Here is a 17,259-nt window from a genome sequence, read left to right as displayed (position 1 = left end):
AGCATCTCGAAAAGGTTATTTTTCTCGTCTTGAGTATGCGGATGGCCGCAGTGGATATGCGTCCACTGCTGTACCTTCTGCACGCTTCTTGCGAGTCCGTAAGTATTGTTGTAGTGGCCTCTTCGCCCTTGTGGGTGATGGCGAGTGCGATTGCCGCTTCCTCAGCCTCCAGGATGTTGTTGCCTTTGATCGAAGCGCAATTGATTTCTCTAAGCTGGTGATCAACAACGCTGACTACCGCCCCGGAGTGCTCTTTGTATGTGGTCGCGTCGACGTATAACACGTCTTTTCTCGCCGAGAAATATCTGTTGTGTGCTTCTGATCTTGCCTTTCTTCTGGCCTTGTGTAATTTAGGGTGCATGTTTCTCGGTATCGGGCTAACCTCAATGATCTCTCGAATCTCTTTAGGTATGCTTTCCGTGCTGTTAATTTCTCTGCAAGCATCTCTCATACCCAGTATCTTCAGCGTGTTCCTGCCCGTTGGAGTCAGCATGAGTCTCATTTTCTGCGCGAGAAGGTGAGCTTCGATGTGTTCTTGCACTGTGTTGTTTATGCCCAATTGAAGGAATTTCTCCGTCGAGGTGTTGACCGGTAGTCCGAGAGCGCATTTGTAAGCTTTCCTAAGGATTGCCTCTAATTGTTCTTTTTCCTGCTCGAGCGGTGTTTGGTAGGGGACACTGTATACAATCCTACTGATCACGAGGGCCTGTATTAGCCTACATGTGTCCTCTTCTTTCATACCTCGCCGTCTGTTTGAGATTCTTGCGATCATCCTCGTGATCTGAGCTGTAGTGTTTGCCAGCTGTCTGATTGTGTGGTCCACACGACAGTTGCTTTGTATCCACATGCCAAGGATCTTAACTTGGGATACCTCCGGAATCTTCTTCCCCCCTATGAAGATGTCTATGGAGTTTTGCAGATTGTATCCTCTTCTGTAGACTCTGAGCACCTCGGATTTCTCCGGGGAGCAGACAAGCCCGCAGTGTTCAGTGTATGCATGGACTGTATCTGCTGCGCTCTGCAGAAGGTCTTGTTTTTCTCCTAAGGATCCCTTGGTCACCCAGATTGTGACGTCGTCGGCGTATATGGCATGCCTGAGCCCTTCAATTTTTTCGAGCTTCCGGGCTAACCCGATCATAACAATGTTAAAAAGCGTAGGGGATATCACAGAGCCTTGCGGTGTTCCCTTTTTGGGCATGTTGAAGGTGTCAGTCCTGATGCCTCCTATACCAATGGTGGCGGTTCTGTCACTGAGGAAAGCTCTGACGTAGTTGTGTATTCTCTGCCCGCAACCAATGTTGCTGAGACCCTCCAGCACAGCCCTATGACTTACATTGTCGAAGGCCGCCTTAAGATCGAGTGCAAGCAAGATATTTTCTCCATATTTCGGGATGGTAGTAAGTACCTCCTCCTTAATCTGCAGGAGGATGTCTTGCGTTGAGAGGCATTTTCTGAATCCAAACATAGTGTGTGGCATGAGCTCGTTATCCTCCAGGTGGGTCTCCAACCTCTGAAGCACAATTCTCTCGTATACTTTTCCCAAGCAGGACGTTAGCGAAATGGGTCGCAGGTTTTCCAGGCAGGGAGTCTTTCCGGACTTCGGAATCATAACTATTTCCGCATGTCTCCAGTCGTCCGGGATAGTCCCCTGTTCCCAGTGTTTATTTACGAATTCTGTAAATCGTTTGATGGAGTTTTCGTCCAGGTTCCTTATCATGGCGTTGGTGATGCCATCCTTGCCTGGCGTGGTGTTCTTTGTGGCAGACATCACAGCGTGTCTTACTTCTTCTATGGTAATGGGTTCATCTAGAGCGGGATTTGCTTCGCCCGTGTATGCCAAGCTGCAGTCGACGTCCGTTGTATCCCCAATGTAGCGCTGCTTGATGTTCTTTAGCATTTCCCGGTCTGTGCCTTGGAATCGGTGCGCGATCCGTTGGGTCGTTTTACGATTTTCGGACTTGGTCATGGTTGGGTCTATAAGACTCCTTAGCAAGGCCCATGTCTTTTTCCAGCCCAGGGTCCCCTGTAGCTCGTTGCATTTTTGGTCCCAGTTGCGCCCTGCGAGTTCTGTCGCATACTCTTCGGCTTGTCTGGTGACCTCAACGATTTTTAGTCTGAGTTTTCTGTTGTGCTTCTGCCGCCTCCATCTTCTTAGTAGCCCCCGTCGGGCGTCCCATAGGTGTAAAAGATGCTTATCCACCTCGGGTGTGTTGGTGGTGAGGGCGACCTCTCGGGTTAGCCTTTTGCAGTCTGCCTTGATTCCTGCGACCCAGCTCGTAATGTCTGTGATCTCAGTGTCTTCGGACTCCGCCCTAGTTTTTCTATAGGCTACCCAGTCGGTGAGCCTAGCCCGGCCAAGTCTTTTCCTGATCGGGAGGGTTTCTATCTTGATGCGCAAAATGAAGTGGTCGCTGCCAAGCGTTTCCCCGTCGTTTTCCCATCGAGCGTCCCTTACCCCTCTGACAAATGCCAAGTCTGGGCACGAATCTCGGTTGATACTGTTCCCCACTCGCGTGGGTTGGGTGTGGTCTGTGATGAGACTAAGCCTTCTGCGATCCGTTTCTCTGGCTAGGTCCCTGCCTTTTTGAGTTTCCTTAACGTAGCCCCAGCTTTTGTGCCAGGCATTAAAATCCCCCAGGATGACGAGACCCTTCTTGCCTGCTGCTTGTTCTGCCTTGCGTAACAGGTAGCCAAAATTGGCTTTCCTTTGGCTGGGCGGGCTGTAAATGTTGAGGAGAAAGATGCTTTCTTGGCTTCTCTTTTGGGTAATAATTTCAATAAAGACGTGGTCAATGTCCGTTGCGTCGATGTCGTGTTTGATTACGGTGACAGCTTTGGCAACCAGCGTCGCGACCTTACTCTGGCTGAGCCCTTCATAGACTGTGTACCCCGCAAGAGTGGGTGAGCAGCCGGTTTCCTGTAGGGCGATTATGTCTGGCGGAGCTGTGCAGTTAGTGATGTATTGTTTAAGGAGACCCTGCTTTCTGCGGATCCCACGGCAGTTCCACTGCCATATATCGAGGGTTTCCAACTTGACCGGGCGTTTAGGGTTGCTCGCCATACTCAGCCGATGGCCTAGTATAGGGTTTAGTTCTGGATTTCATGCCTGTAAATTGTACTAGGCGTTCTCTGTCCTTGCGCGCCTCCTCTTGGATGTTAGAAACGAGGTTGCTAAGATTCGCTAGTGCATCATTCATGGCCACCATGGCAGTTGTGAATTCCTGCCGCCCTATGGTGGCCGACTGGGTTTCGGCTGTTTGCGGCTTTGAGTTTGTCTGCCCTGTTCTCAGTGCCTTAAGTTCATCTATGAGCTCGTTGAGCTTCTGTCTGAGCTCAGCATTTTCTGCCCTGAGAGTCTGAATAGTTTGCCTTAGCTCATTTACTTCGTCATTCTGCGTGTTCGTGTTCTTTGGAGCAGTGGGAGAGGCTGAGAAAAGATGCGCTTTCCAGCTCACCTTACTGTCTTCTTCCTTCTTGTGTATGGTCTTCTTCTGCTGCTTCTTTTTCGTTTCTGGAGCCTGCCTGGTCTTGGACGCGGATCTCGACCTTGATCTGGACTTGGATGTCGAGCTGGAGTCCCTACTGAACCAGCGTTTCCTGGGCCGGCCACGTCCGCCGGCGTCCTTGGCTTCGGCGTCCGGTTCCTCTTTTTTTCTCCCCCGTGGGCTTCTCGGTTTCCAGAGGCGTTCTTTGCACTCCTTTGCCCGTGTCGGGTGCGCTTCCTTGCACAGCGCACACCTGGGCTCGCAGGTGTGTCCGTCTTCGATTACTGGCTCGGCGCAGTTCGAGCAGACAACGGCGTCAGGTGTCGGGCATACATCCGCCCTATGCCCAGGCTTGAAGCATATATAGCAAACTTGCCGCGATGACCGATAGAGGTAGCAACGCGTCTCGCCGCCGTAGTAGTAAACGTAGCGGGGGACGATCTTGCCCTCGAAGGTAATTACCGCGGTTTGGGAGTTTCCAAGCATTCTTGCGTAAAGTATTTTGACTCCATGGGTACGTACCCGAAGGTGGGCCAGTAATTCGGTCGGCGTTGTACCGGCGTCCAGTCCGTGAATCACTCCTTTACACGAATTGTCCGGCGCTGCCACGTACGCCGTCACTGCATAGTCTTTCGCACCAAAACGTAGACTTGGAATGCTCTGCACTACATTGGCAGTCTCCATGCTTGGCGTGCTGATTATGGCGATGTTCGATCCGTTGCGCAACCGTATAAGCAAGTTGCCTTCGTTGCACATGTCTGGGTTTCCACATGCTTTGGTTATAGCCCGGGCCATCTGATGCGTGCTCAGTTGACTGATGTTGAGCCCATTCTTCGGTCTAATGATGACTTTGAAATCGGTCTTCGGCAGTGGAGGTAGCTTCTCTTGGCGAATGGGATTCTTTTTTAGTTTGGGCTGGCTCGGTGCTGATTTGTCGACCGCTTCGGTCCCGGTTTCCGGAACGGCGATGAGCCTTGAGTTGTGGTATCTTGCAGTAAACCATCCCCCGTTGTCAAGGGTTTTCTTTTGCGATAGGTCGGTAGCGTTGTCGTCGCGTTGGGGGTTCTTTTCGATCGGCGTCGTGGCTCCGATCGTAGCAGACGCGTCGTCGTCAGCCATCCTGGCGCGTCCCGCACGAGCTGCAGGAGCAGCGTTCCGTTGGGCCGTCGGCCCGACGCCCCTTAGGCTTAGAGCAGCGTTCTTCTCCGCGGATCTTCGAGCAGGCAGAGAACGGGAAATATGGACTTACGGTTGAAAACCAGTTATCCACGGGTTTCGCTTGATTAGTAGAGGACGATAGAGCACTGCATTTTCGGCGGCGTCGAGGTCTTCCGGGTGAAATGAGGCGTCGAGGCAGGAGCTCATGCGAAGCGTGACCGCTCCGTTTGGCCCCCTAGCGTCGTCCCCGAGGGCGTAGACTCGTACGGCGCACACGCTTAGATAGAGCGACTCTCCGAGTTTACTAAGAGATGTGGCTGAATTTCATCGAAGAAAATGGCGTGCTAGTCTGGGACAGTATGCTATATGAACGCGCGCTCAAGTGATTTTTATCGACATGAGCGCTATACATGCAAGCGTAGGGAGCAGGTTCTCTTGTAAGCAATCTGCATTCACGAGGCCGTTATAGAGTATCGTGAAATGACAAACGCGATCTACATAAACTAACGAACAGAGATGGCCACTGACACGCGCTATCTATGGAGGGAAGATTTCGCTGGAAAAACGTGGTGTATGAGCTTAAAAGAAAAAAATGTGACAAAATATTTTACGAGATATGAAGCAGTACGTAGAAACAAGAAACAATGAGATGCGTCGTGATCGCATCTATTACGCGTAAACGTGCGATACTGGGAGTTTTTCGTATGATATGTGTCCCACATGATAAAAGCTCCATAAGTATTCGAATTTGAGGTCAGGTGACAGAATCAACTGGCCCCAATGTCAATTCTACTGTCGTACACCATGATGTATCTCAGAGCGACAGGTTCCACGCAGGCCAATGGCACAAACTATGCATGAATACACTACGGTACTGAAAACCCATACGTTCTGCGTTCTGTCATTTATATGGTAATGCTTCGTTCGTCAGGTTAGAGCGTATCAATAAACAGGCCTGCGTCTGTTGTCCGACCCAGAGCTATTCCGGAGCTTGATGGCAATGTCCAATATTTTCTTCCACAGTGCGAGGAGGCTTTCTTTTCCTTTTCGTTTTCTGTTGCTGTCCTTTTTTTTTTTTTTTTGTACTGAAAATGAAAAAAAAGAAGTGTGCTGATGACTCCGATGTCATAACAACCTGTACGTCTCACGCATGATTGTATAGAACTGCTTCCAGCGGCGCCTTTGTGTCGCATTTTATTGTCTATGCCTTCCATAAAGTACGTTGCTTTGCTGATATCGGTAATCTGGCGTGAACTTTCAGAATTAGCCAGCGACTTAGGCTAATTTACTGCCTGAGCTTTAAAACAGCGCAATCTATATAGTCGATGTCTTCCATGAACACAAGAACGCCATGTTTAGCCTTCTCCACCAGAAACGCTCGGCATGTGAACAGAACCACTGTCTCTTCAGATCGGCAGAAATAATAGACACGCGACTGGGCAGGGAGCACTTTAGCAACGCTCGCCAGTTAATGTCAGTTTTCATAACATCAAGTGCACGAGCAGAAAACGCATAAACATTGCGCAGCGCACGCGTCAACTCTGACAGCATCACCCAGAATGTTGCTTCGGATATCCATGTCATCAGCTGCTTACAGGCATCTTTACTATCGTGAAGACACGCAGCTATATCGTTCGCTCTCTGGTAAAAGAAAGAAGAAAAAAAATGAAGACAATGCACCGAGTGGGAATCAGTGTTTCGCGAAGCATTTGTAAGTAGCCGGCTGTACAGCATTGTTTTGGTTTCTGCAAGGTGCAAAGGCATCACCTATAACTGGCACCTTACGTTCACGAAATATAAACAGACTCGCTTAGTTCACCGAGGACACCAGTGACGCCTCAGAGAACGTACGAAAATAGCGAAAACAGAAAGTTGAGTAATCACCTGCAAGGCTTCTAATTTTACCATAAGGGTTAAAGTAGTATTTGTTACGCATTATGCGTAGGGTTCCCCCACTTTTCATCGAATATTAACCTGGTGTGACGTGGAGTTATCTCGGAGAATTATGACGCATATAGTAGATAATGGCCATATGTGCAACGCTTGACAGCAGTTGATGAATAATTTCTTCTTTCTACAAATGTTGTTGTTTCGGCACACAAATTTCAACTTGGCGTGTCTATAACGCTTACCCCACTTTCTAAAATATGTGATCTTGGTGACAGTTATATAGTTCTTCCAGGACGGTGGCCTAACTTTTGTGCCATTCGTAAAATTCGCATAACGGTCCGGAGCTCTTGTATTCGTAAATTACTGCAAATGCCGCAATTTAGCCACACGCTTTCAACTTTGCCAGAATATTGACACTCGGACTTGTTTATCTTTTTCGGTTTACCGCGTTTCACCGTCCAACACATTTTAACGCTCAGCGCGGGACGCGCCCACGTGTGTCGGAAGTTTCTCGAAATGTTATCGATGGTTCTATCTGCTGTCTGCAGTTGTCGCTGAATCTTTTGTAATTTGATTGCATGTGCGACGCGAACTGTGTAGAACTTTCTGGAAGACGCGCGGGCGCCAGCGATTACTCAGGAAGCTTCGATGACTGATGTACGAAAACCGACGCGCTTGACCCGCTGATCAGATTTTCGACGATCGCCGACTGTGTTCACCGCCATCGTTGTGCCTTGAGTGTAGCCTGTTTTGAGGGCACAGGTTCACCCAGTAAAAACGCTAGTTTCGTCGTTTGCGGTGTTGCTGTTTTCTTAACCGTCACTACTACGTGACAATATTACTTATGATCTGCCTCTCACTCTCGCCAACCAGAAACCAAGTACCTCGTTTCATTCACCGGAGAGATAGGGAAAAGCTACTACACGCGACTCGTGGAAAGCATGAATGCAGGCGGAACAAGTGTTCGGTAATTATTTTCAATACTCAGAAGTAAGCCAGAAGTGAAAAAATTTCACCACACATCACACTTAGCCTGCCTCCACCGTGCTTGTCATGTCTGTATTTATTCACTTCGTCGTGAAAAAATGCAGACATGACAAGCACGTTAATTCCGGTGCCAGTTCGCGTTATTGGACAGCGACCTCGACGTTACTTGTAGCAATGCGTACGCCCTGCTTCGAAGAAAGACGGCTCTGAACACGTGTAAGTTCGTGCGTTAACGAGGCCAGTCCGTTGCAAGCTCGGCCAATTACCGCGGTTCTCTATTCCATTCAATGAAGACGGATGACGGGCATTAACTTCGAATCCAATGTGCTACGTACGTTCTCCAAACAAATCACTGCCGCTCCATTTACAAGTCACACAAAAAAGCGTATGCGCTGCACGTGCTTGCGCGATAGCCGCAAGGCCTTTGTGCGCATGCGGAGGAACGCTGTGACCTCTGCGCCTGCGCAAAAACAAGCGTGCCTATTTAACGCGTCGTTCATTAGGCCGTGGTCACGCTGTCACGAATAAACCCGGAAGTTGTAAATATAATGTAGCACGTTGAAAATAAGCACCCGCGATTAGAGAGCGCAGCCGCCCGAGGACGTACATGTTGGCAAAGGTGCTATGACTGAATAGAAGGTCTGGGCAAATATACCTTCGCATTGTGTTCCAATACAGATACGAGGTACGTTTAGACGATGATTGTTTGCGATGCCAATGCTAACGGATCAACGGCACCCGATACGATACTCGTCATTTGCATCTCATTATTCTTCGATAGGTTCGTACATATTTCAACTCAGCTAGGCCGCAGGGGCAACTGCATGTTTACAATGCTTTGTGCAGGAATTCCTGAACTGCCGCCAAGAGGTGCAATTCCTCTCAAATTTCGTCTGTTAACAAAAAGAAGAAAAAAGTCTACGTTCTCTTTACATGGACTGTGTCACTATAATATACGCAACATTCCATCGGCCTGGCAATACTTGCAAATTAACGCGGGTACGCTGATTGATTGAATGTGGGTAGGCTGCGCAATACGCGATTTTTCCATGGCTCCTTTATAATCGCCACCGCTCCAGCAAGAGGGATACCCGAGCAAGAAAAAGACTTTGCAATGATTTCAATTATCACACGCGGTAAGTCACGGTACTTAAATATCATCTATTAATAACGGGTGCATACACGCAAGAGCGAATAATTTATGTGCCAAAAAAGGTGCAATAAAATGACTTCACCATACACTCAACACATGGTAGTACCCATGAATTTGCGAATTTTGAACACTGCTTCACCGCTGTGTATCCAGGTGGTGCCCCTGATAAATATTCGAAATTCCCTCGATGACGCAATCAGTGACGTAAAACCCCACGTGCAGACAGTGGACAAACCGAGCGAGGCAAAGGAAATGTTAAAATTCGCGCAGAAATCGTACCTGCAGCTAATTGATGATCACCTTATCAGCCAACATGATCGCCGAGCGTCGAAAGCATGGCCAAACCACGGACCAACTAAAGGCGCAGGCGTATGGGCTTCTTTCCGCACTGGATTTTGTGAGTGCGTTACGAAGGCAATCATTTTGACACATTGTTTGGTCATTTCGAGAGGCACAATTACAACTAGTTGAAAACGGAGTCCTCGATATTTGTAAAACTAATTGAAAAATCAAATCAGCACCATAGTTTCTTTGCAGATTGATTTTCTGCTTCGGGGGAAACAGACGATTTTTTTGGTGCTATGAAAATCAACTGAATCAACAATGAAGAGCAATGCGTTCTTGTTATACTTCTTTAAAGTATGATTACATATATTTACATATTTGTGTATTTACCCAACTTCCAGAATAAAATATACAGTGAAAATCAGGTGCTTGCGGCGAACGATGGCACTGCTTTAAAAAAATTCTGCCCGTGAAAATCAGCTGCACCTTAAAATCGAGTAAATACGTTAAATAACTATATGATGGATTTCACTGATGAAAATTAGCCTACAAGCGTGTGAACACTCTTAATGAAATTTCAAAATATGGAACTCAATACCCGAGTCTGACATCTCGTAACTACTGTGCGTGAAGTGGGGTCAATGATGTCGTTTATACTGAGTTTGTGGTGGCTTGTCGCCGCACGGTTCAGTCCTATTAGCTACGCTTGTAATTCGTTCAGAGTGACGTCAGTCGATGTCGTGCGGCCTCCTGTATACTCGCGTTTCTCGTCACGTTGGTCGCAGGCGCGCACCAGGTGTGCCGAAAATTTGTCAGGTATGGAGCAGCCATTGGGCTTTTGTGTAGTAAATCCTATTTGTCGCGCCTTTCTTTCGTATTCCCAGTGGTTTTTAGATTTTCTGTAAGTGAGCAAGAATGGTTCGTTCTTTGGTAACGTAAATAATACAGCATTAAACAGGACTTCATGGTTGCAAGTTTAATTTCTTGTCATTGCTGCTATGTTTAAGTAGTTGTTGTCAGGAGCTAGCAATTCAATTTCTAGCCGAGGGATCTTCTGCTATATCTCTCGTAACTCCTACTTCCCTACCGATAAACTGATTTTGATTCTGAAAATAGAGTGTGAATTATTTCGTCACTAAGTCGAATGGGATGTCCGAAAAGGCGTAAACGAAGGGTTCAGCCATGATCAATCATTACTGTCGCGCCCGTTCGGTTTTTCTTTTTTTTCTCCTTTTTCTTGCCGCTGGAACAACGTTAATTTACTCTCGGCCAGAATAAACTAGCATAGCTGTTGGCTCGTTCAGTTCACGCGCGGCAACTGGCGCCGATGGACCGAATTTTCGCGCTGCATATAGTACACGTCCGATTGCCGACGTCGTTGTGGCGTTGCTACGCGTGCCACGCTTCGAGGCGTTCGCTCGGGAGACGTTCCGGTCGTTGATCACTCGCCTCCAAAGTGCCGTCTTATTGATTAGAATGTCGCCGTGGTTAGTGAAGGTCGTGGTTAGGATAACGACGATTATGAAGAGCACCGTCGTGCTCGATGCATCCACAATGACAAAAAATTGCCCATGAATCAAGCGCGTGGAAGAAATACGACCAAGTGTTCTTTTCCATTCCGTCAGTCTAGTCACCGTCCCATGGTGTGGGCATGAAAATATTGCGGGAACAAATTAATTAATTTTTTTTAGAAATAAATAGGGGGCTCCGCTGTCCTTGCTAGGGGGCAGGTAGGCGTAAAGAGGTTTCGAATTATTTTTGTTCCTGCAAGGGATAAACTAAAGAAGGAATAGCACTAACCAAACACGCTGCGGCAACGCGGCGAGTGTATGACAGAAAAAGGAGGAAGCGAAAGGAACAGCGTCCGTCATGGACTGTTTTCTAGCGTTAACTGTTCGACTCCTCCAAATAGTGGAAATACGTGTTGTTTCTCAACGCAACGACCATGGCCTTTTATTTTACGAGGAGTACATAGAAGAGGGCCGCAGTAAACAATCAAAGAGCAGTTTACAATAGCGGTGCGCCTAGATCCTTTAGCTAGGTTACGATCATCTCGCTGCACGGGTGGCACTACGGTGGCGCAATATTCAAACGACGACGCGTTGTTATGAGGCCATAACCGTTTGGCGTCCCCGTCGCCGAAGAAACGGGTCTCGCCGTCTGCCTATCGCGAGCAGACGAAAGGCCACTCGCGCGAGTCTGCACGCGCTATAGGGTTACCAGCTTTTTCTTCTTATCTGCGCTGCCGGTAGCCTCTTCTCGTTATTTTCTACGCTGGCGGGCGGACGTCGAAGCTATCGATTGGCACCCACCAACGCAGCTTGCGTGCGGTCAGCAGAAGGACGCAAAAATAAACACCCCCGTTCTCGTCCGCTAATTTGGCGCGGCGAAAGGGAAATGGCCTCGGCGCTGAAGAACGATTGTTTGACTCACCGGGCCACCGCTGCCGTGTTAATGACCAATGAATCACGCGTTTAACGCCCGCCTATACGCGAACCGCGCATTCTGCAGCCGAGCAGCGTTGAGCCGCGTGTCGTTTTTTTTTCTTTTTCGCCTATTCCTCACCGTGGCACGCCGTGCTCTGTTTCAGGCCTCGCAAGGTTTTAGCTGCGAACGTGAGCGCCGCAGCAGTAATCGACGCTCTTCTCAAGTGGAGCACCGCGATCAAGTTGGCGCGTGATTGTGCGCTCTTTGCCGAGTCAGCTTTCTCCGGAACTGGGCGCGGCCGGTTTCGCAATTCCATTTCTTTGAACGGTGTGTTTGCACTGTCATTAGGCGACGCCGGCGCGTCACCACGTCTCGAGAAACTTTTCCTAGGCGCCGATCGCACCAAGGTTCGCCGAATTCACGTGGTATCCATGCCGCTTACGGCCATGTAATTTCGCACTGTGATCGCAAGAGCAAACTCTGGTGCTAGTATTTGCGAACACTGTTAGTGCGATAGTTCGTGCCGTGCGCGAGTGATCTGACGCGATAGTGACTTACCTCTAGGAATGGCGCATACCGTCCTTGGGGGTATTGGCCGAGGTTAGATTTGTGTGCAGCGTGAAATTCGCCGAATGGAAACTGTCGTACCGTGGATAAAATGTGCGCGGCTTTTATCCATCTCTCCTGCCTTTTCCTTGCAATAGACGAAAACAAAACGCTTGATTGATAATAATATCGTGGTACCAATATCTCGATAATAGCCTCCATATCTCTATTGTATACTTCTTATTCCCTTGGTATGAGTACGGCGTGTCGCGCTGCATCGCAAATCGGCAAAAGCAACAGCAAAAAAAATAATAATAATAACACGGATTTGAAGCGACAGCACGCTGCGCTTTCTCACAGGACATCGGGGCCCAGACGAAGCGAGCAGCACAGTACGCAGATGTGTGCCGATTCGCAGTCATCCTTGTTATACGTGCCCTTTCCTGCGTGCATTGCTTCGGACACACTGTTGTTTTATACAATAAACATGTGCACTTTTCCACTCAGCATTGCTTGCTTCGAACTTTCACGCAATTGACTGGCTGTTGTGCAGAACAGCGAAGCTATGCAGTGAAGCCTACCGTTTTGGTTCGTGTTTCGGCGCCAATTAACGAGGTATGTGTCGGACGCCCTTGAATGCGTCCCGAATAACTTGCGCTATCCCATACGCACTTACGAATAACTTATGCTATCCATACGCACCATATGCACGCGACGGAATTCAAGAAAATTGGTACAATTAGCAGAAAGGCATATCAGCAGACGATGGGCCTGCCGATAAGCACATGCGCAGAACGCCTACTACGACTAGGAGTGCACAATACGGAGGAGAAGCTGATCGAGGCACACCTATCCAACCAGCCAACAAGGTTAGCGGTCACGGATACGGGGAGGTCCATTGCCTCACGCCTGGGGCTCATCTGCCCTTCGAAGCCACCCGCCGCCCATGCCATCTGGAGCAACGTCACCGTACCTCCCCTACCTCGCAACGTGCAATCCAGTGCACTACACTTAGCGAAGGGAGGTCCGCGCCAAACACACGCAAGACAGGAATCAACCCTCTACAGCCTACAGGGATGCGGGCTCTTACCACAGACATGGAGCCACAGCGGCGACCGTAATCGTCAACAAAGACCATCGGAGCAGCATTTCACTGCCCGAAACAATTCTCTGCACGCCGACGAAGTGGCCATAGCCCTCGCGCTCTACCACACAGAAGCTGAAGTCATAGTGACCGACTCTCCACAGGTGTATCCCAGCTTCGTTAGCGGCAGAATTCATGCCAATGCACTGAAAATCATCACTCAGAAGCCGTGAACGAGATCAGTCATGATTGTATAGGCACCAGCCCAACACGTCATTCCTGGCAACCAGGTCGACAACCACGTGGCTCGAGATTTGACCCACCAAGCCGGCGCCGAGGATAGCGAACCCGAGCGCATGCATCTTCTAATCTCGTGGAAGGCATCGCAACATTACAAGCTAAACCATACCCTTTCCGACACAAGTCACTACGTGGAGAGCAGGAGAGATTCCTCCGAGCTCCACAAGTCAATACATTCCACCACGCAACCAGAAATCACCTCATAGCCCTTACACAATTGTTGAATTGAATGGAATTGTGAGGTTTTACGTGCCAAAACCACGATTTGATTATGAGGCAAGCCATTGTGGGGGACTCCGAATTAATTTTGGGCATATTTAACGTGCTCCCACTGTAGGAGACGCGGGCGATTTTGCATCTCGCCTCCATTTAAATGCGGTCGCCACGGCCGGGATTTGATCCCGCGACCTCCTTCGTAGCAGGGCAACAGCATAGTGGCTAAGCCACCACGGCGGGTCCCCTACGCAATTCTCCTCATAATGCCGTTTCTGCGGATAGAACGGATCAGTTGGGCACATAATAGGGGCTTGCAGACGGGCACCACTAAATCCTCCGATCCCACCAACGAGCTTCGGAAGAGAGCCTTGGCCAGCTCCGACTCCGACCATCAGCGTCGGCTGATCGCGAGGGCCCAGGACGCGGCTCGAGTTCAAGGTATTCTCGAACGAGGACTCCTCTTCATATAATGAAGATGTCGATTCCCCCTCTCTCTCGCATGCACTGACACCGCATCCTTAGCGGTGTCAGTGCGACAAACACTCGCGACGATGTCTCGCGACTACTATCGCCCCAGCAGGTCGTGGAAAGTGTACCGCGAAACATCTGCATTGGTCACAGATTGTATAACTATCAGCCTGTTCCTTGTATGCAAGCTATTACTCCAAAATTTCGTTTTCATAAAAAAAATGAACTGTTGTCCCAAATAGGCAGTGCCTATGTGAGTTACGCTTGCGAGGAATAGCACTCTGGCGAAAACCAAGCGCTGATGATTTTGCGTGGCAGTAAGGGTTTTTTTTTTTTTTTTCGCTGCCACGTAACCGCCCAATCCAGCTTCGTGGAAACAATCCGCTCGTACTGAGGCTGACGTCGAAATCGAGTGCATCGCGTATTTCCTGAGCGCTTTGAAACGGGTCGTCAACATCCGCAGCAACATAGGTGTGGTAATTTTGAGCAGACGTGCGACACGGACGGCCGGTACAATGGACGTCAAAGAGTTGAACATATACGTCCTAGAAAAAGATTAAGCAGCCTTTCAGTAGCGCAGCTAAGGCTTTATTTCGGGGAGTGCTTTCAGCCGTATCGTAACCTGGTGGAATGAGTCGAGCTGCATTAGTAAACTGCACAGTATAAGAAAGCATGGTTGTGCGAATACTGAATAGTTGATTTCGAATAGAATATCGAATGGAATCATGAATCAAAAGGGTAACATCAAAATGAATGCATATTGGAAAGCATTTCACAAAATGTACAGCTTATAAATTCTGGGATGCAAAAGATGCTGCTGCACATGCTTGGGTGTATCCCAGCACAGCAAAACAAGAATGTAACAAGGTAACGGTACCTTAAGTGCCTAGAAATGAAGGTAAACTTTGCAGTCGACTATTATTGAAGGAAATTACAAAGTACTATGCGGCCACCGACACACAGTGTCCATGTTTGCGGGGTTTCACATGTCAAAGATACCGATCTCTCGCTGCGGCATTAGAAAGAAAAGGAAGATACATGAAACTCAATTAATGAGCATTGCTATGGTGCTTATTCTAAGCGTAGAATCTTACGTGATCATGTAAATTGCGTGCCAAATCGCGTGTGCGCCTTGAACACCATGAAATAATTTCGTGGACGGCCATAACTAAAAAGTGCTATTACCTCATTTTCTTATGGCTCACCAGACAGCAGAGTTCAGCAACTCAGGGAGAATTACTCAATAGCCAACCCTGTCTCCAAAATTTCACAGGTCTCTGAAGCCTGCTTATTTATGCTTGCGCCGTAAAAATGTCGTCGTACCATTGGCGACTCCAGAATTCGCTACTTGAGCTGGCAACAATGTCCAAATAAATAAAGATGGCCACGCCATCCACATTCACGGAGGCTCTTTCGCTTGGTGCTGTGGTCACTTTTCTCTTTTGCGTCCTCGAATCGATGTGCTTCGTGGAAGCCGAAAGAGTCCTTGCTGTAGATCACCTTGATGAAATCGCGGGAATAGCTGCAATGTGCGTGCAACTGCCCGGCCGGCCAGCGAGCCGCATCAGATTTTTTAAAGACAGGGAGCCTTCCCAGCGAGCCGTAGGTTAAAAGGAGGAAGTGCTTGCGCGTAGCAGGCCCCTGAAAGGTGCAAGCATTTGTTCGCGGGGTTGCTCCACCGCTATAGTACAGGCACGATGCTTGACTGTTTTCGTCCATCATAGGTGGCTTCACAGTGCGACTCGTTTTGCAGTACATCACGTGGAGCATCTGACAATATATTGGCAGTAGCGTCTGTCAGGCTTTTAGAAGGTGCATATGGATATTTTTAACCGACATAATGGGGCTAAAAACTGTAAAGTTACCTGTTCACTGCATCTTGGCATAAAAAACCACTGAGACTTCCGTTTGTGAGTCGGTGTGCACCTTATTTTTATACTTAGCTGATACGTGTGGTAAGGTCGTCTGCGTCCGACGACTGGCGCTTGTTCCCGCTCGCAGGGCACAATGTTCGAGGTAGGGGCCCGGGCTTGGGAACAGCTTCGACATTATAAACCTCGTGAAACGTGAAAAGTGAATAACAACCAAGCGGGCCAAGCTGAGTTTCTTCCAACTAGTTTTCCAAATCTAGCGAGGGTTTTCTTTTGGCAAATTCAGTTGTATTAGTCTAAGTGCATGACTTGGAAACGAATAGAAGTAGTTGTAATGGAACTTAACTGTGTGCACAGTGTCGGAAAGCAAACTAGAGGCATGGCGCACAGGTCAAACGCTCCAAAGCTGGGACGAGTGCTGATTCCTCTTGCTTCTAAATTTCTTTCCAGCAAATAAACTGGCAACTAACCGCGTTGAATGAAAAAAAGACACCCACCTTCTGTATGTAAGGCTAAGCTAAAGCATGCTACGAAAACGATATGTCGTTTTGCGGCATAATTTGTGTCACGATCAACTTCAGGCCTTCCGAAGCAGTTATCATTCCTGCTACGGTGCCTCCAGAGAAAAGTGCAGAAGCAAGAATATTCCTCCAGCTCAAACCATTAGTAACACTAATGCTGGCGCAGAAAACTGTACAGGAATAAAAACCAAATATAGCTCATAAGCATACATCACTATAATTTATCAAAACGCCTGCCTGAACAAAGTACACTCCGCGATTTGAAACGTCAGCAATATATTTAAAATAAACAAAAACAAAGCAATGGTCTACTCGCCGCGACTACAGAAGTCGACCCAAGTGAAGCGTTTCGAACAAATTGGTATAGTATAGGGATGGTCGATTAATCGTTTTATTCGATTATCCAATAATAAGTCATGCTTTTAACCTTTGATTAATCGTTTTCGATGTATGGTTCTTCGTCGATTAATTGATTGATAGAAATTTCTGCTATGCACCTCAAAAAGGTTGAACACAGTTACCTACTTTACTGGAACCAATATTAATGTTTCAGAGGCGGAACCAAATTAGACGCACAAGTGTATGAAGTTTGACAATGAATAATGTTCAATTTGTTAAAGACTAAATGAAGTTGGCACCAGTGGCCTTTTAAAAGATGAACAACATATGTTACAAAAATGGCAATTAGAGCAAAATTAAACAAGATACGTGGCACTAACGAATCCCTGTACTGTAGATCTCTACAGTACAATAAGAAAATTGGCAAAAGCGGAACGGGAAGTCCAACTAAAATATGGAAGAATTTGCAATATGCACTGGGAGAAAGAAAATTACTGGTTTAGGATTTTAAGGCCACATGCTCTTTTCT

At 48.0% G+C, this 17,259-nt stretch overlaps 1 protein-coding gene across 1 annotated transcript in view; it reads right to left on the bottom strand.

Annotated features, from left to right (window-relative positions):
- The window catches only part of LOC126524167 (uncharacterized), a 109,593-nt gene extending 104,989 nt beyond the window's left edge, over positions 1 to 4,604 (bottom strand). Inside the window, exons 1-2 of the mRNA XM_050172515.3 lie at positions 4,008 to 4,604; positions 1,334 to 2,758 (exon numbers count right to left, since the gene is read on the bottom strand). Coding sequence (XP_050028472.3) covers positions 1,334 to 2,758; positions 4,008 to 4,604 — 2,022 coding nt within the window. The remainder of the gene's footprint in view (positions 1 to 1,333; positions 2,759 to 4,007) is intronic.
- Between the last annotated feature and the right edge of the window lie 12,655 nt (positions 4,605 to 17,259).

The sequence above is a fragment of the Dermacentor andersoni genome, chromosome 3, assembly GCF_023375885.2.
Source record: "Dermacentor andersoni chromosome 3, qqDerAnde1_hic_scaffold, whole genome shotgun sequence".
Classification (NCBI taxonomy): Eukaryota; Metazoa; Arthropoda; class Arachnida; order Ixodida; family Ixodidae; genus Dermacentor; species Dermacentor andersoni.
This window is presented reverse-complemented; position numbering and strand designations above follow the sequence as displayed.